The sequence below is a fragment of the Colobus angolensis genome, unplaced genomic scaffold (assembly GCF_000951035.1).
Source record: "Colobus angolensis palliatus isolate OR3802 unplaced genomic scaffold, Cang.pa_1.0 Scaffold301, whole genome shotgun sequence".
Taxonomy (NCBI): domain Eukaryota; kingdom Metazoa; phylum Chordata; class Mammalia; order Primates; family Cercopithecidae; genus Colobus; species Colobus angolensis.
The window spans coordinates 3722611-3742117 of record NW_012116278.1 but is presented as its reverse complement, the minus strand read 5'-3'; the positions used below and the strand labels follow the sequence as shown (position 1 = coordinate 3742117).

The following is a 19507-nucleotide window of genomic DNA, read 5'->3' as shown; positions in this document are numbered from 1 at the left end:
AAAAGTAGGCTGAGTGGCCACGACAGTGTTGCTAGGGCTTGGTTTGGGGAGAAGATAATAAACCAGTGGGTGGAGGGAAGGTGCCAGGCATTGCAGTCAGAGGTGAGATGGCCCCTGTTTTTTGTCACCTTATTTGTTTTTGTTTCTTTTCTCTTTCAGGGTCCTCCTGGGCCTTATGGAAATCCAGGTCTCCCTGGCCCTCCTGGAGCCAAAGTGAGTATTTGCTGGAGATGTGGCCATGGAGTGGGTGCTGGGGTTGGAGCCATATTTGCAGTGCTTCCCAGGGGCGCCTGGTGGGTGCTGGGGTTGGAGCCATGTTTGAAGTACTTCCCAGGGGCGCCTGGTGGGAGGGCTTCAGGGGCACTGAGGGGGATTCCCACCCAAGCCAGGATCACCCTCTGGACCCCTTTCCAGGGCTGGGCCCTGTGCCTGATCTGGAGACACAATGCTTCCGGCTGGGAGAGACTTGGGGGAGTCGGGCAGTTGGAACCCAGAGCCTTCAGGGCAGTGGGCAGAGGGGTGATTTCTTGCTAAACAGGGAAGGCTGGCCTTGAATGTCAGACTAAGAACATGAGGCTTACCGTGTTGTAAGATGCATCCTGGGGAGGGATGTGGAAAGATCACGTTTTAGAAAGCTCACTAGATGCCATGAGGAGGATGAAGCGCGGGTGGGGAACCAGAGCCAAGGCCCGGAGACCAGGGGTGAAAGGAGGCTAGTCCAGGCCAAGTTAGGGGTGTGGGAGGAGGTAGGGTGGAAAGATGGTGGTGGGTGCAGGGTGAGAGACAGTTACAAACACCAGACAGTTTTTACCTCCCTGATATTAGCCTTGGGGACCGAACTGGGTCCCAGGAGGGGACTCAGATGATGTTGCATGTGGAAACATGTAGCCCAGTCAAGTGATCATTTATGGAGAGATATTATGGAACTCAAGATTGCTCTGAGCTGGAGATAGAGCCAGGGGGAGGCTGGCGCAGAAACGCCACTTCCCCCAGGGAGTCTTCTTGGAATACTCGAGTTCACTTTTAATGAGACCTTAGTGGCTGATGCTTTGATGATATGGGAACACCACTTGCTGAGCTCTTCAGTCTGTTCCTGGAGCTCTGGCAGAGGGCAAGGTTGTTGGAAGTGAGAACCTGCATTGGAAGTGAGAAACTCAGAGCACCAAGAGGAGTGCCAGAGCCAGCAACATTTAGGTCATGGGAAAAGAAAGCTTGCAGAATGGCTGGAGAGATAGGAGGAGGGGAAGGAAGATGCTAAAGTCCCTGAAGCTAAGAAAGCAGTGCCTGTGCCAAAGGAGCTGTGGAGGGCAGACGGGCTCCTGGCTCAGGGGCCTCCCAACCCAGCCTGTGGGGTAACCAGGTGAAGTGCACCCCTGGGCTTTGGTTGAGCCAGGTCCAGGGCCATTCTTTGATAACCCAGCTGCAAAGGTTGAATGGCTTAAGGAAAGCCCTTAACTGATTGGCTCCAGGCCATGCACAGTGAGCTGCTGAGCAGCCTCTAAAGCCCAGCTCTCCTGAGTGAAGGAGTAGGACTCCTTCTGGCCCATCAGCTTGCCTGGGAGCTTTGGACAGAGGCCTCACGTGGTAGTCCTGGGCGTATGGATCTGTGGTGCCAGAGTCTTGGGACAGAGCAGAGTGCAGGAGCACTGACCTCAGCCCCTCTAGATCTGTGACTCTAAGTCCAGAGCTGGGCTGGGTTCCTTTTTGGAAGGCAGACAGTGGAGGCCTCTGGTGTCCAGTGCTTAGCAGCTGCCTGGAGGTGCTCTGGGCTTTCACAGGGCGAACACTGATTATAGTACCAGCCATATACTGAACCCTTCCTGTGTGCCAGGCACTGCGCATGTATTTGATGTGGCTGGTCTCATTTGATCCCCACAAAGACCTAAAGAGATGGGTGGAGATACCGTACCCATTTACAGATGGGGAAACTGAGGCACAGGTCGATGAAGACATTGTCTAGGAAATGGCAGCGGAACCTGCTCCCATGGGTCAGGCAGAGAGGCAGGAACTCATCTGGAGACTTCTGCTTTGCAGAGGCCATGGGTACATCAAGATGCCGAGCATCAGCAGCTGTTTTGAATGGCCAGGCTTGCCCCTTCCTAGCCTGCTCTGGGACCAGTGGAGCCTGTCTCCTCCCACCCCCAGACTCACTCCCTGCTCCTGTGGTAGCAGATGCTCCATCAGCTCCTCCTGCTGGCCCTGCGCAGAACACTGTGGGACCTCAGTGCCAGCACCATGGTAGCCCACTCCAATCTTGCTAACAGATGTGCCATGGTAGGAGGAGGGCCTGCCAGCTGTTTCTCCTCGCATTCTGAGACACATCTCTGAGTGTGGCCACTGAGGCTTCTCCCTAGCAAGTGAGTTCTCCTGCCGCCACATGGGACTGGAAACCATGGACTTGGGGCCTCACGGACAGGACTCCCATTTACCTCTGTGTATAGCAGACAAGGGTGTGGGTTCTATAAAATACATTGGAGTCAGAAGCTGCTTCTCTCATTGGAACTTGCGTAAAATGCCAGGGGGAAACATCTTGCCCTTTGCCTGGACACTTGGCCCTGAGGCCAAGGGTGAACAGAGGGGGCCCCCGGGCAGGCTGGTTAGGTAGGAGGCCCAGGTAACTGGGCCAGGGCCCTAGGCTGATCTGTGGCATGGGCAGGAAAAGGTTAAAGCAGAGGCCCTCCCTGGATGGGAGTAATGACTTGGCTGAGATTGGATGAGAAAGCTGTGTGTCTGCATGAATGGGTGGGACCCTGGGAAGAGGGTCCTGGGGTCCTCACTGTCCAGCAGATCCCCTTTGGGATGGGAGGTGACCTGGTGGGACTGTAGGGCTGGCTTCCCCCAAGGCCTGTGCTGGCCCCTGATGCTGAGCATCAGCAGCTGTTTTGAATGGCCAGGCTTGCCCCTGCCTAGCCCGCTCTGGGACCAGTGGAGCCTGTCTCCTCCCACCGCCAGACTCACTCCCTGCTCCTGTGGTAGCAGACGCTCCATCAGCTCCTCCTGCTGGCCCTGCTCACAGCACTGTGGAACCTCAGTGCATGGTGTCTGGGGCCACCCATCCATTCATCCTCCTTCAGTCAACAAACGTGTATTGAGCACCCACTATGGGCTGTTGACAGATAAATCAGTCACACCCGGCAGGGCTTGCCCTGGGGGCACAGAACTGGATTAGCCCCATGCAGTCATCCCTTCAGTGCATCTCCGCCTTCAGGTGCTTATGGTCTAGTGGGAAGACGATCCCTCCGCCACACTGAAGGGTGGGAGAGATGGGTGGCTTGAGGAAGACCAAGAAAGAGAGAAACCTGAGGTGAGGGACCTCATCCCTCGTGAGGGTGCAGAAGAAAGAAAGTTCAGAGGGCCAAGGGACCTTGCCTGGATCATGGCTGGGCAGTGGGGGGACTGTATTTCAGATCCTTGGGTTTGCCTGCCAGAAGGAGCTTTGTTAGGGTGTCACAGCTGGTACAGGCCAGAGCCAGGCTACATCCCATCTTCCTCCTCCAGAGCCCAAGGCTCTGCCCGTCTACTTTCTACCCACATATCCCATGTTCCAATCCAGCAGGGAAGGGAGCTCGTCAGCTCCAGCACAGAGCTGAATCCAGGACTTTGAGAATGAGGCAGAGAAGCTAGGACCCTGAGAGGATGTGTTTCCGCTTAGAACGGTGCTGACCCGTGGCAGGTGCTGCAGAAGGGGCAGCTGTCAGCATGTGTGAGGCACTGGGGCTATCAGGGACACAGGCAGGCATGGTCCCTGCCCTTGGGGAGTGTAGAGGTGAGCGAGAAAGAAAAACAAGCCAACCATATTGACAAGTGCAGACTTACACCATGATTAGGTCTCTAGGGCTCCACGTGAGAGGCCTGGGGTGCTCAGAGACCCCACGATATGCGGATTGATCCTGTCCAGGAGGTGAGGGACACCTTCTCAGAGGGCAGGAAGGTTGAACCAAGATCTGAAGTATAGTGGACAACTAGGCAAAGGGGCTGGAGGAGGCTGGCGAGGGCAACAGGCCTGGTAGTTGGTGGTATGATTTTTGGACTTTATCCAAAGAGCAGCTGGAAGACCTGAAAAGAATTTCAGCAGAATTGACATGACCAGATGAGGTTTGCAAACGTCATTTAGGCCATTTGAGAAGTAGAGCTTGGCTGGTGGCCAGTTGGAGGGTTGGAGCTGCCCCTAGGGCAGGGTGCTGATGCTGGACCATGGTGGAGTCAGATGGGATGCAGGTCCTTGGTGCAAATGAGGAGCTCTAGGGCAGAGGTGGGGGTCTCCTTCTGGAGAGGGAAGCTAGTGCTCCCCACCAGTACTCCCTGCACTGGGCCATGAGGCTCCTGGTCCCACTCTTGGGCAGCTAGCCACCTTGTCTCTGGTCAGGTCCACTTGGTCTGCAGTGAACTAGCCAGGATGACTATGGCCCTTGGACACTGGGAAGGAGAAGTGGTGAGCAGAGAGTAGGCTCCATGGCCCAGGTGGCTGCTGGCAGAGCTGGTGTGAGCTTTACCTTTCCTCTTCCTCTAATGTTCCTTCCTTTGGACCAGGCCCTGTGCTGGGCACTTGAGATCAGACATGGAATATACAAGGGGCTTCCAGCCCAGACTGTTATAATCCTTTGTGATTTAGTGCTCATTTGTCTCATCCCCTCTCTGGGCCTCAGCCACCCAAGGAAAATGTGGAGAAGTTCAGAAGATATCAAGAAGAAAGTAAGCTACCTGTAGTGGTCCTGCCCAGTAATAAACTCTGAGAGCATTTTGAGCAACCTTTGGGCCAGGCCCTGGCCAAGAGCTTTATATACTTTGCAGAGCAGGTATTATTACCCCCGTTTTACAGATGAGGAAATAGGTCCAAGGCGGCCAAGTATCTTGCCCAGAGTCACATTTCTGGTAAGTGGCAGAGAAAGCATTCAAACCCTCAGCTGTCTGACCTCAAGGTGACAATCTAGCCCTCAGCTCCACAGCTCTCTGGTCTTCCCTGTGTGTGTCATATATGTGAGTGTGGATCCACTTTGTCGTGGCTGGGTATCTGGCCTTCCTCACTTAACAATTATTGTGAACATTCTCCTGTGTTAGCCACTTGGCATCCATCACATATGATTTAATGGCTTCATGGCATTCTATCAACACTAATATCCCATGCTTTATATAACTTACCCCATTTGTAAAAAAAATCAGTTCCACTTTGAATTAATATACAAATATTATCTTGATTAACATTACCGTATATAAATGTTAGAGTATCTCCAATTATTTCATTAGGATAAGTTCATCAAAAACAGAATTGCTAATGTGGTCTCAGGAGTCAGTGTGCCCGAGTTTGAATCCTGGCTCTACTGATGCAGAGCAGACAAGCTCCAAATTGGGGATTAGCCTGGGAGGGTTTTTGGCTTCACTCAGGAAAGAATTCAAGAGCGAGCTCAAGGTAGAAGAAAACAGCTTTATTGATGTGGCAGAACAGCTCTGTGACTGCTCAGGCAGAGCAGGGCTACCCCATAGGCAGTGTGCTGACCGTAACAGTTCGGAGGCAATTCTGCAGTCGTATTTATGCCCACCTTTAATTATATGCAAATTAACAGGCAGAATATGCAGAAATTTCTAGAAAAGGGGTGGTAACTTCCAGGTCATCAGGTCATTGCCATGGAAAGGGGCAGTGACTTTCAGGTTGTCATAACAATGGTAAACTAACATGGCACACTAGTGGGCATGTCTTATGGAAAGGTGATTCTACCTCATGCCTGTTTTAGCTGGTCCTCAGTTTGGTCCCAAGTCCAAGCCCTGCCTCCAGAGTCAAGTCTCATCTCCCACCTCACTACCATTTGCTGGTTGCATGACTTTGGGCAAGTTACTTAAAACTCGGAGGGCCTCAGGTTCCACTTCTGTAAAACAAGGATGATCATAGTTCATACCTCATTATGTGTGTGTGTATGTGCACACATGTATGTGTATTTATATATGTATATGTGGACATATATCAAGACATATACCAAGATATATTTGTATATACATACACATGCATATATACACATATATGCAAATGATTTATCATATGCCTTGCACGTGAGAGACATATGAGTGTTTAGCTGTTATTTTATTAGCAATTGCCTTCTAGAAAGGTTAAACTGATTTATGCTCCTGCTAGCATTAAAGGAAGATATTTTTAAAAGAAGATAATTTATTATCATTTTCACTTCATTGATCACCTATGAGATGTATGTTTTTCTTAAATCTCTTTTCCATTTGTACTTCACCACTTACGTGTTGGTTTATTTTGGGAGGTTGGGATGTTGCCATTTGTTATTGGTTTGTAAACATTATTTTGAGGTTATTAAGGCTTTGTCCACCTTACAAATATTTTCTAGTTTGTTGTTTGCTTCTTAAGAGTATTCATGATGATTTTCACGAATAGAAATGTTATCCTTTTAAAAAATAATATGTCAGATAATCTCAGGAGGGCTCTATTGATCTGTAAAATCTGTGGTTCTTTATTTTGCTTTTATACCTAGAAATGTTTTTCCTATTTTAAGATCAGATAGGTATTCAATTATATTCCTTGTCATTTCATAATATCTTTTGTACTCTTAAAAAATTTAAATCATCTGAAATTCATCTTAATGGGGGTGGTGGAAATGGAGTTGGGTTCCAGCATTATTTTTCCACCAATAGTTAACCACTTGTTAAACATCTTTCCTCCACTGGTTACTCTATGATAGACAAGGATCTAATACAAGCCATTGTATTATGTTTCATTGTTTATTTATTTTTATGCTAGTAAAATGCCAATTATATGACATTTACTATCTTTGTACTATGTATCCTTCTTCTTCTCTTTATTTAAAACATTTCTGGCTATTTATTCTGTCAGATGAAACTTTTGCCTATCTTAACAATTTCTTTGAAAAAATGCTTGGGCTTTTTACTGGAATTGTAATTAAATACATATATTAATTTGTGAAGAATTAACATCTTTAAAATATTACATTTTTTCTAGCTAAAAATATGGCATGTCTTCCTATTTGGTTGAAGTTCTACAATGTCTCTTAGTAAATTTTAATGGTTTTTATTACATAAGCCCTGTACATTTCTTATTAGGTTTATACTTAGAAATTTTATATTTTTCTGCTGTCATGAATGGAATATTCTCCCCATTGTATTTTCTAGATAGCTCTCATCTAGTGAAAATAACTACTAATTTTTGTATTTTTTATTTTTGTATTTAATTTATAACCATCCACTTACTAAATCACCTTATTAATTCTATTAGTATTTCAGTTGGTTCTCCTGGATTTTATAGATAGGTATTCATATTATTTGCAGAAAAGAACATATTGTTGTCTCATTTTCATCAAAGGTTAGTAGTTCTTATTTATTTTTCCTGCCTTATTGCATTGTCCAGAACTTCTAGACCCATGAAAATAGTCGTAGTGACAGTAGGAGGCCTGGTGAAAATTCAGAGAAAGTTCTGGGGCTGGAGCCAGATTTGACCCATTCCTATCCCTACCATTGTCTCTTGAGACTCTGTTCACTCATTTGCTCATTTGTGAAACATTTTATGATGACTTCTCTGAGCCAGGCCCTGTGCTGGATACTGAGACCAAGGATGGCTTATATAGGAGGATTCCAGCCCGGAATTTCTCAATATTCATTAATTTATTTGTTTGTTTGAGACAGGGTCTTGCTCTGTCATCCAGGCTGGAGTGCAGTGGTGCTATCAGAGCTCACTGCAGCCTCAGCCTCCTGGACTCCAGCAGTCCTCTCACCTAGCCTCCCAAGTAGCTGGGACTAAAGGTGTGCACCACCACACCCAGCTACATTTTTTGCTTTTGTAGATACATGGTCTCACTTTGTTGCCCAGGCTGGTCTAGAACTCCTGGGCTCAAGTGATCCTCCTTCCTTGGCCTCTTAAAGTGTTGGGATTACAGGCATGAACCACCATGCCTGGCCAGAATTTCCAAATCTTTTGTGATTTATTCCTCCCTTGTCTCACCCCATCTCTGGGCCTCAGCCACCCAAGCCTTCTGTTCTATTTCCCAACCCAACCTGCAGGAAAGGTATTCAACATAGTTCCCATTCCTGCTATGTTCTTGGCACTTAAGGCTCCCATCTGTCTTCTAGTACCACCTGGCTGTGTTAACTAATCCAGGCAGAGTCTGCCATTTCACATACAGAGAGGGAAAGTGGCTTGCTCAAGGTCACACAGGCTCTGTCACGGTCACACAAGCTCATTGGCTGGAGAGCTGGTCTGACAACAAGATTCTTGTTCCTGTGAAGGTGTAAATGGTTAGCTGGACTTTGTATATGGCTTATATTTCTTATTGGAAGATTTGCAGGAGCCTGGCTGGGAAGACATATAGTGTGCTCTATCCCAGAAGTCATACTTTCACCCATCTAGAGGTACCTTGAGCATCCCTTGAGCTGCCACTTCATCTGGTTCCTCCTGGTCTTTTTCCAGCCTCAACTTACAAAAGCTGTAACTGCCTTTAAGGATTTACCTCTGTTTAGGTGAAGTTCTCTCCAGTTTCTTCCTATTCTCCCTTAACCACTGGATTGTAGTTTTTCATCTGCAGTATATCAAAATACAAAAAGTGTTCAGGCTCTGGAACCAGACTGCAAGAACCTAAATCCCACTTTCTTTTTTTTTTTTTTAATTTTTATTTTAAGTTTTGGGCCACATGTGCAGGATGTGTGGGTTTGTTACATAGGGAAACGTGTGCCATGGTGGTTTGTTGCACCTATCAACCCATCACCTAAGTATTAAGCACAGCATGCATTAGCTATTTTTACTAATGCTCTCCCTACCCCTAATCCCCTGCCGCCAACAGGCCCTAGTGTATGTTGTTCCTTCCCAATGCATCCATGTGTTCTCATTGTTCAGCTCCCACTTATGAGTGAGAGCAGATAGTATTTGGTTTTCTGTTCCTGCATTAGTTTGCTTAGGGTAATGGCTTCTTCATCCATGTTCCAGCAAAGGACATGATTTCATTCCTTTTTATGGCTGCATAGTATTCCGTGATGTATATGTACCATATTTTCTTTATCCAGTCTCTATCATTGATGGGCATTTAGGTTGATTCCATGTCTTTGCTATTGTGAATAGTGCTGCAATGAATATACACATGCATGTATCTTTGTAATAGAATGACTAAATCCCACTTTCTAATTGTATGACCTTGGACAGGTGACTTATTCCTGCTGTGTCTTAGCTTTCTCTTCTGTAAAAGGGGGATAGTAATCGTTGCCGCCTTATGGATTTGGAGGATTAAATGAGTTAATATGTGTCCAGGGCTTAGAAGAGCACTCAGTAAATATTAATGTTTATCATCATCACCGGTCTCTCTGGTTTGCCCCTCATGGTCATGAGTGTGTCTGTTCCCCACCATGGCATTCCCTGCCTTCTGTTCATCTTGAGACTTGGCTTGTAGCATCTGTACTTGAAGGTATCATACTCGGGCAGGCATTGCATCTCAAGCACTGTGCTGGCTGCTGAGAATGCAGAGAGAAATCCGTCAATAACTAAAATGCCCTGGGAAAGGACCTTGGGCAAGGGAACAAGTCATCATTTTGGATCTCAGTTTCCTTTTTTTGTAAGATAACAGAATAGGATACATGAAGGCCCAGTCCCGAAAGCTTGTTAAGCCCAGCTCCTCTATCAGCTGCAGATCGAGGTGGGCACAGGCTGGCTGAGAAAGAGCTGCTGTCCTTTTTTGGCCATTGGAATCCTCAGTAGCCCTAGGCCTGGCCTTGTACCATGGACATAAAAGGCATTGAGCTGGGCTTCTGAACAGCCCAGGGTGGGAGGGGGTCCAGGAGGAGCAGCTGCAGTGCAAGGTGAATCCCAGAGGTGAGGTTCTGCAGAAGATACGACCTAGAGGGGCCCAGGTGGACAGAGTTGGGGTTCTGGGGACTTTTAGTCTTGGGTAGCTGAGGGGAGGGGGGGTGTGGGAGAAGCACCCAGGTTTCCCATTTGCAAATGGGGCTTTGAAGTCAGACCTAGCCTGGGGACGGACTCAGCCTTTGTCTGTTCCCTGCCAGGGAACGCCAGCCCAGGCTGGGATTTGGCTTCTCTGAACCCGCCTTTGTCCTTCCTTGGAACAAATGGGTGCTATGAGGACTAAAGGAGTTGGTCCACAGAGTGGGGCTAGCTCAGTATCCGTGCATAGTAGGTGAGCAGCAAAAGCTCATTCCTTTTCCTCCTAGAGGGAAAGGAATTTCTAGTTCAGAATGCAGTGATATCTGGTGGAGGGTGACTGAGTCAGGATTTGGAACATCTGAGTTCTAATGAAGAAAAGAACCGAGTGGGGATTAATTAAAGTTGCCCAAACCACCCCTCCCATGTGTCACGGTCATTATCCCACTGGCTCCTTGCCTGAAAACCTGGGAAGCTGGCGTGTGTTTGTGTGTTTGTGTGAGCGCGTGCATGTGTGTGCGTGCGTGCGTGTGTGTGTGTGTACGTGGGTGCGCGTGTGTGGTCCCCACTTTAAAGGTGAGGGAGCTGAGGCTTGGGAAGGTGCAGTGACTTGCCTGAGGTCCCACTGTGAGTCTGGCAGGTCCAGGACTTCTGACTCTGGGCCCAGCTGAGGCAGGGAGGGGAGAGGGCTCAAGGTGGGATAGGAATGGGGACAAAGATTAGGAGCTCTTAGAAGGTGACACAGGGTGGACCAACTTTCCACAGGGCTGTTTCCTGAGTCATCTGATCAGGTTTGGCCAAAGGAGAGGAGCCGCAGCCAGGAGCACCCCGTGAGAGACGCGGCTGGTGAATCTGTGGGCCCTTTTCCTGAGCCCCATGCTCTCCGGAGCCAGGATCTGTGCGACAGGGACTGTCCCTACGCTGGGAACAAAGAGTGCTTGCCTCTGACTGGGGACTCACTGCTTGTCAGTTTCTCGTCAAGTTACTGCCTATTCTAACCCAGCCGGAGCCAGGGCATCCCAGAATGCAGGTCTGGGAGTCACCAATCAGGGTTATAATCTCAGCTCTGCCAATGCCTCATCTTGAGGCCCTAGACAGTCCCTTTCCTTCTCCTGGCCTTAGTTTTCCCAAATATATTATGGGAGGAATAATGCTTCCCTTGCCTCACTAGACTGTAGGAATCTAGTGAGGTGAGGGATACTGTCAACTGTGAAGGGCCATACACACGTGTAAGTGGCTGTTCGTGCATTGAACCTCATGTAGAGACTAATGAGATGGATATCAACATTCTGGAAACTCAAAAAGTATTGACATGCCTCTTGGACATGTCTCTCAGAAACCCCTGAGAGCCCCAGGGGAACAAGCCAGGAGACAGTCCTGGCCATGTGCACAGGCAGAGACTGGTCACCTGGAGGATGGATGGGCGCAGAGCTCTACAAGTAGGATGTGGAGGACACATTCCAGCTGTGAACTGAAGAATGTTTGTGGTTTGGCTAATGATGGTTGGAGAAAGGGTTTCTAGGTGCAGGTGACTGCCTGAGCAACAGCCTGGTGGCAGGACAGTGTGGGACATGGCTGGGGAGTGGGCTGTGGTTTGAGAATAGAGCAGAGGGACCCTCTCTGTGGGTTTGGCTGCTGAAAGGAGAGCAGAGTCTAGATAGGGTGCCTGGGACGGGTTGGATTACAGAAAACTTGGGATAACAGAAAGAGGAATTTGGACTTTGTCACCCTGCAGTCACAGGGAGCTATGGAAGGTGTTAGAGCAGAGGAATAGTGGAATTGGAGAAGACCCTCTGGAGGTGTGTGAGTGGGAGGATAGATGGGAAGGCATTTAAGCAAGGGAGCAGGGCTTTGAGCAGAGTTTGTGGGGAGACAGACATCCTCTCTAGATGACTTGGTGGCCAAAGTGGAATTGTTTTTGTTTCAGGGACAGAAAGGGGACCCAGGGCTCTCACCAGGAAAGGCCCACGATGGGGCAAAGGTAGGTTTCCAGGGACCCCAGTTCTCAGGGAAGTGGGGAGTGGACAATAGTGAAATCACCACACTCTGCAGCTAGCCGTCCTGGCAGAGGCCATGCATGGCAAAGGCAGTGAGGTGGGAACATCTAGAAGGGTCAGGGTGTGGTTTGGGTTTTTCCTTGAAGTCCTTTAGCCTTTCTCAACACCAAACCCACCCAAGGTTATTACCAGCCACCTTCTTTCCAAAGTGCAACCAACAAAACTGACAAAAGATTTCTCCTACGGTCACACTCTTGGTGAATGTCCTTTTGCCTAATGTCCTGCATGGCTTTCTGCAGGGCCTGCTAGGTGACCGTGGGCATCCAGAAGTTTCTTGGTAGCACATGGCCAGGAAGCTTCCAATAGACACTCAAAGCCTTTCCTGAGGTTAACTCCAGCAGACGGGTCTGTGGATTTCTAGGAGGCTAGAGATTCAGGGCTCCCTAACTCTGAAGGGCTACGAAACCACGTTTGCCTGCAGAAGGAAAAACACTTTGGCTAAAGGCTTTCATCCATCTCTGAAGCATCCACCCCATAAACTGAGCAAGGGACTTGGAGAGGGTGCAGGACAGATGGGAAGAGGGGAGCCCAGAACTCCACATGAGATTGTCCAATGTGTCAATCTTCCAGGCACAGACACTCTGGAAGCAATGCCCAGGTCTGCCTGGCTTCCTTCTGGACACAGCCCTAGAGCCATCCCAATGGATTGAACACTGCTTCTCAGCCCAGCCTCCTGTGCTTAAAGGCACCTAGAATTGGCTGCTTTCTTTGATTTCCCCAAGACACGGGTGGCTTATTGCTTCACATCCTCACTGCTAGGTGTTTGCCCTTAGCATGTATTTACTGGGTGACCCAGGGTCCCAGGAAAGCATTCCCGTATACTACCACTTGACCCCCATCATAACCCCATGAGCCAGACAGATGGGCCCAGCTTACAGATGAGAAAACGGAGGCCCAGGTAGGGGTGGCTTGCTGGACGTCATGCAGCTGGTAAGTGGCAAAATGAGATCGGCACCCAGGGCCCAGGCTTCTCTCCTGCTCCTGTGTGGCCTGTTCTCAGGCCTTGGGGTGGTGGCAGAAATGTCCCCCTGCTTGGCCAGCGGCATGCCCAGCAATGGGAAGGTGTCTCAGGACTGCAGGGAGAGATGACTGATTGATATGGGACTGATAAGGCACATGTCCTCTGGAACATAGTTTTCAAACATGGTTTTAGTATCGGAACCCGTTCTTCAAGTGGTGTCTTCTGCTGAAGCCTAGTATATAAAATAGATCAGATGGAGCGGCTGAGTTGAGTGGGGAGAGGGCAGGGTACACCACCCACTCTTCTTGCTGGACAGCATCCGAGTCTCCTCTGAGGCCTCTAGTACTCCATGAATCTCATTTGGAAACAACCAGCCATTGGAAGTTACAATTCCAATTTTGTAGTGTAGCAGTGTGTCTCTGCTCCCGTTTTCCTGCCTCACCCGCCTTGTCTGTGTCTTGCAGGGTGACATGGGCTTGCCTGGGCTCTCCGGGAATCCAGGACCTCCGGGACGAAAGGTACTGTTTGGTTTTGATGCTTTGCCTTGTGCAGTGGGCCTCCTAGCAAGCCAGGTCTTCAGGCAGGAGAGCTGTGGGCCCACTTGCCTCTCCCCAGCCCCAGCCCAGCTCCCCTGGGCACAGGGCACATGGGAGAGAGCTTTCCAAGGGTTGTGACTGTTGGGGGCAGGGAATCCCTTGGCTTGCAGTAGGTGCCTCCCACCGTGGTTAATGAGGTAGCCTAAGAAGTATCCTTGGTTTGCTGTACTTCCTTTTGGGGGCCAAGCTGCTCCCAGGGAGGCCACCTTCAACAAAGCTTGTGGTGATGGAGTACCCTGTGCTGGCCCTGGCTCCACCGCCCACTGGCTGAGTTGCCTTGGGCTTACAAGTCCTGTCTCTGCTCCTCAGCCTTCTCCTACATGAGATGGAGACAATGATCCCCGTCCCTGACCCTGCACAGTCTGGGGCTGTGTGACCAGGAGCAAGGCCTGGAGCAGAGAAGTTGAGGGAGTGGACCTTGTGGTCAGTTGGACCTGGGTTCTATTCCCCCTTCTGCCATTTCCTGGTTGGGTGACCTTGGGCAAGTCAATGAGCTCTCAGAGTCTCATATGTGGCCCTCGCTGATGCCCTGCAGGGGAAGGGGAATAATCTGGAGAGGCAGTGGGTTCTCTGTACCTTCCTGGCTGTTGTTATGTCACCCGCATCCCATCCCCATTTCAGCCATGCTGGGGAGTTGCCTGTCCAAACACCTGTGCGGGAAAAAGACTGGCATTTCCTAGGTAGTGGGTCTGTACCTGGATTTCTGTGACGCCTCCAGCCTGTGTCTCCCTTCCTTCAAGACTCTACTCTAGTTGCGCCTACTCTCGGGAGTCCTCCTGGAGCACTCAGCTTCAGGCCAGGAGGCTCCTCTCTGCTCAAGGACACTTAAGCTGTCTTGGCTTAGTTATTTTGAGCTACCAGGTGTGCCTCACCAACCAGGGTGTGCAAATCTGGTTTGTTGCTCTTCCTACTGAATCTAGCATGAAGCCTGTGCATAGCAGGTATTCAGGAAATGGGGGAAAGGCAATGCAGGTTAAGGATCAATTGCTTTTTCCAAGAAAATCCCCAACTGCTGATGGATTATCTGGTGAATCCATCGGCCTACCACTGTTTCTTAAGCTTCTGCCCTGGCTCCCGGCTGTGGCCACAGCTGAACTCTCTCTAGGCCATCTGGCTCTCATCCGGACAGCTGGGGTGTCTCCCAGCTCCACCCAGTTCTTGCCTTGAGAGCCCCATGACACAGGGGGCCTTGCAGGATCTTGTTCCCTCATTCCCTTCCCCATGGCCAGAGCAGGCCGTACCTCCAACCCAAGAGGCCTGCCCTGGAAGCAGTGGCTGTTTGTGAGCTGGGAAATATGGTCTTTTCTGGCTCAGAGAACACAGAGGGACTCGCACTCCCCACTTACTTCCCCTCTGGGCTCTAGTGCTTTCTGATGGATGAGGTGTGAGTGGAAAAGTCTCTTTCCGGTCCCAGCTCATAAAGCAGTCTCTGGTGGTCTTGTTCTGCATGGGGGTGGCAGCCTAGCAGAGGTGACGGGAGATAGAGAAACCAGACTGGAACCAGCTCCTGCCCGGGATGCCAGGGCTCCTTGCATTAAGCAGATGTCCAGGGGGCCAAGGACCCCCAACCAAGAGGAACCAGCTCACCTGAGCAGGGAGAGGCAGCTTCTCTAAGTTAACGAAGAGCCACTGTGCAGCTGGAAAACTATTTGGCAAAGCCAATTGCTCTGCGTTCCCCTCTGGCCCTGGCCTAGACACACACAGAAGAGTTTGGTCTGTAGCAGGCTGGCGTCACCCACTCACAGAGGGTGCTGGGTGAAGCGTCGGGGAGCTCAGATCCCAATGCAGAGACCCCTGACCAGTGGCGGGGATCAGAGAAGAGAACTACTGCCATGGGCAATGTGCCTGGGGCCACCATTGTAGGTGGTCTCTCCTATCACACACGTCTTTGGTGACAACAGCAGCCACTTGGCTCTGATCCTATAGTGTGGCTTTTCTGCGTTATTTCTTGTGGGAAGCCTTGAGGGGAGAAGGGAGGTGAGTGGATAAGAGGTGAGGTCAGCTTCCTCTTTGTGATCACCAGCACATTGAATTTTTGTGTCATTCTGAGGCAACATGGATAATCCTATGTATTCATTTATTTAACAAGAATTATTGAATGCCTGTAATGTGCCAGCCACTGAGCTGAATGGACAAAAATTCCTGGGACCTGCATTCTTGGGGTGGGGACACAGATAATACAAAGAAAAACAGTAAAAATAAAAGGTACACTATAAGACAGAAAGGGCTATGGAGAAAAATCAGCAAGAGAAAGGGAGTTTTGGTTGGCGACTGCAGTCTACAGCAGTGGCTCCCAGCTAGGGAGCTCAGGCCCCATTGCAGTGATTCTGGCTCTGTTGGTCTGAGTGGGACTCAGGCATCAGTAGCTCTAAAAGGCCTCCAGGTGGTTCCCATTTGCAGCCAAGAATAAGAGGCACCAATTTAATGGAAATACCTTTCATGGGTTTCTAAGCTGCAGGGCTAGGATTTGAACCCAGGTCTTCTGACCCTCAGGCCCTTTCAGTCAACACAAGGCTGATTGAAACAGTTTCTCAGACAAGACAGTGCCCATCCAGTAAAAAAGAGCCTGCCTGCCTGAGAAAGTTTCTCTGCCACTGCCTGAGATGCTTGTGGAAGGACTTTGCTGGACCAGTTCCCAAGGCGAGGAAGACATGCAAACCAGGTTAGATAGACCTGGGTGGAATCCCTGCTCTGTCCTTCTCCTGCTGTGTGAGCTTGGGCAAGTCGCCTCAGCTTGCTGGGCCTCAGCCGCATCCTGAGGTGGTTGGGAGGATTAAATGAGATGTAATATCCCTGCACTCAGCACAGGGCTGGCACACGGCAGGCACTTTGTATGCATTTATGCAATGAATGAATAGTGATCATGATCATGAAGAGAAGCATCTGAAGAAGGTCTTGCCCATCTGGTAGTGCTAGTCATTTTGCTAGTTTCCAGCTAACCGCCCTCCACTAGCCAAGAAGGCTGCCAGAACTCCATTTGCACCTCCCATGCTCTCTCTCATCTAACTCTCTTGCCTTCTTTCCTAGAGACCAGTAATTATCAACTTGGGGTGATTTTGCCCCCCGGGGAACAGTTGGCAACCTCTGGAGAGATTTTTGGCCATTACATACAACTGGGAGGGAGGTGCTGCTAGCTTCTGATGAGTAGAAGCCAGAGATACTGCTAAACATCCTGCAATGCACGAGATAGCCCTTCCCTCCCATACACATACAAGATGTGTCCAGCCCACAAGTCAAGCTTGAGAAACCTTGCTGTATAGAAACCCTGGCCCTATCCAATCCCATGTACCCTGGGCCTTCCTGCCTCTCTGCCCCCTGCTGTGTAGAAACCCTGGCCCCATCCAATCCCATGTGCCCTGGGCCTTCCTGCCTCCCTGTGTTTGCTTCTGCTGTGCCCTCCCCAGGCATGCCCTCTCCTCCACACTTATCCTCATGTGCCTGCCCCTTGGCTCTGTTCTTAGAGAAGAATAGCATCTTCTCCAAGAGCACTCCCCAGCACCTCCAGGCAGAAGTCACCCCTCCCTTCTCTGACCATTTGGCCTCCCTTCTCAGCCTCTTTGGGCTAGTGGGCAACCCACTAGTGTCGACACATTGCTTAGACTGGACAGAGGACAGAACCCAACCCATTCATCTTTGTTTCCGCACATGGGGCTTAGCGCAGTGCTGACCACATTCACCTCCCTCGCTCCTCACCTCTGGTAAGCATCACGAATTGATCTTTCTGGCCAAGCCCTGAGACAGCCCCTGAATCTTTCTTACCATACTGCCCCAGATAGACATGATGCATGGAACAAAACTGCTACTCAAATCAAAACCTGACTTGCTTCTCTCCAGCCTGACTTCCCCTCAGTTCCCTCCTGTTGCCCCCACCCTGCCCCCTAGCAGGAATGCTGCCTGAGTTGGCCATTATCTGTGGGAAGCTGTAATAAAATGGGAGAGAGCATAGGGGTCATCTGGAAATGTGTCTGGGGAAATGTGATTGAGGCCGCCTGAGACGATCTCCCGCCTTTCTGCGAACTCCCGGTTCTGCCTGAGTGTGGCACCCCCAATTCCGTAGAGTTCCCCCCAAGAAACTTCTCCAGGCTCCCCTGCTTCTACAGCCCATACCCACTGGCATCCCTCCTATCCCATCCTGTGTCTCCTGTCCAAGCCCTGCTCCTCCCCCAAGCCTCAGTTTATAATGCCGCCTCCTGTGGCTGGGTGCATCTATATTCTTCTAGCATTCTCCTTCATCGCACTTAATATGCATTTAATGCCCACATCCCCTTCTAGAAAGTAGAGAGTTTTTTCTGTTCATTGGTGTATCTCTAGTGCCTAACACAGGGTCTTGGTCATTGCTGGGGCTCAGCAGACATTTGTTTGATGAAGGAACAACTGGATAAATGAATAAGCCATACAGAAAATATACCTTCCTGCCTGGAGCGGTCTCAGGTATCCACAGAGCAGAGTTTGGTGTCAGACACCTGGCTGCGCCATGATGGACTGTGCTTTTAGACTAGCCACAGACTTTGGAATCCTACAGTTTCTGGGCCCACAGGACACTTGGAGAGGCCAGCTGGGGAAACTGAGGTCCAGAGAGGCACCTTGTCCAGCATCACATAATAAGACCCTCTACTCTAGTCATGTGTTTCTCACTCTTTGATTCTTTCTGTCCTGCTGATGGCCCAGTCTGGGGTGTGGGCTGCCCAGGAGGTAGGGAAGTTCAGCAGAGATTCATGGAGAGCTAAGCAAGCTTGGTGAGTTTCAGCTCAATTACAACGGGAGCTGAGGCCTTGCTCAGGCCAAGGTGGAGCCTGGGTGGACAGCCGATGTCTGAGTACATATTGGTCCCTAGGACCCCCAGGCAAGGACAGGACCCCTCCCCTCCCTGCCCAAAGCCCAAAAAGCAGCCCAGCCAGACGGGGAGACGGTCTGTAGCAACAGTGAGGTGATGTCTGGTTTCTCCTTGCGCATTGTAAGCAATGATTAATCTGGCTCCCAAACCAAAATATAGACCGAGTTCTATTATAAACACAGGTCCTGTGGAGACCCGCCTGCTGGGCAGCCAGAGGCCCCTTGCAGACACCACGGTCCCTGGAGCTCCCCGAAACATTCCCTCTCCCTTAGTGCCAGTCAGGCACCGATCACAAACTGGAAAGTCACTGCCCACAGGCCCACCTTGCGGTCAGCACCCGCCCCATAATTGGTGGGGCGCAGCACAAGATAATGGTTTAGATTCTTGCAGGTCTGGGGCCCTGTCATTTGGAGCTATTTGCCGGCCCCGGCTTGGTAAACATTGTTAAGATGCTTCCAGGGAGCATAAGCACCTCCTACCTCCTACCTCCCACCTTGGCTATGCTCGCTCTGCTGCTCCTGGCCATCCAGGAGAAACTGGGGTGTTCATGGCAATGTTCAAGGCCCTTCAGGGTCCCTTGATCAAGAGATACCTAGAAATTGTATATCCCAGTGGGTCTGGAGTCCGGGGAAAAGTATTGACTTGGCCATAACTTGCTAGGTAACTTTGGACAAGTCCCTTCCCCTTTCTGAGCTTCAGTTTCTCAGTCCGTCCAATGAGAAAGGAGATTGCCAGACTAATGGTTTAGGTCCCTTTCAACTCAGTTATTCCAGGGTTTCATGACTGACCTCTGCCTGAATAATGCTGCAATGATGTGAAACTTTCATTCCAGGGAGGGCATCTATAAGGGGATCTCTCCTTGAGTGGCTTTGTGGCTCTTCTAGGCAGGCCTTAGGCCTCAATGAGCATGTCTCATCCCATGCTTTTTGATGGCTAAGGATGTGGGATTCGAGTTACAGGCCTGGCGCTGCCCCTAGAAAGCTGTGTGGCCTCAGCAAAGTCTCTTTACTTCTCTGAATATCAGTTTCCTCAACTGGCAAATGTGTATGGTAATTTCTGCCTTCTAGGGGTGATAGCAAGGAGTCCATGAACTGAAATATGAAGGCTTCAGTGCTGAGCCAGGCACAGGGCCTGCCACCATGCATGCTGGTGATGATCATTCACTTCCAT

At 50.0% G+C, this 19507-nt stretch overlaps 1 protein-coding gene across 1 annotated transcript in view; it reads left to right on the top strand.

Annotated features, from left to right (window-relative positions):
* The window catches only part of COL27A1 (collagen, type XXVII, alpha 1), a 175055-nt gene that overhangs the window by 43522 nt on the left and 112026 nt on the right, over window positions 1–19507 (top strand). The window contains exons 9-11 of the mRNA XM_011950124.1: window positions 160–213; window positions 11817–11870; window positions 13372–13425. Of these exons, the coding sequence (XP_011805514.1) occupies window positions 160–213; window positions 11817–11870; window positions 13372–13425 (162 nt within the window). The remainder of the gene's footprint in view (window positions 1–159; window positions 214–11816; window positions 11871–13371; window positions 13426–19507) is intronic.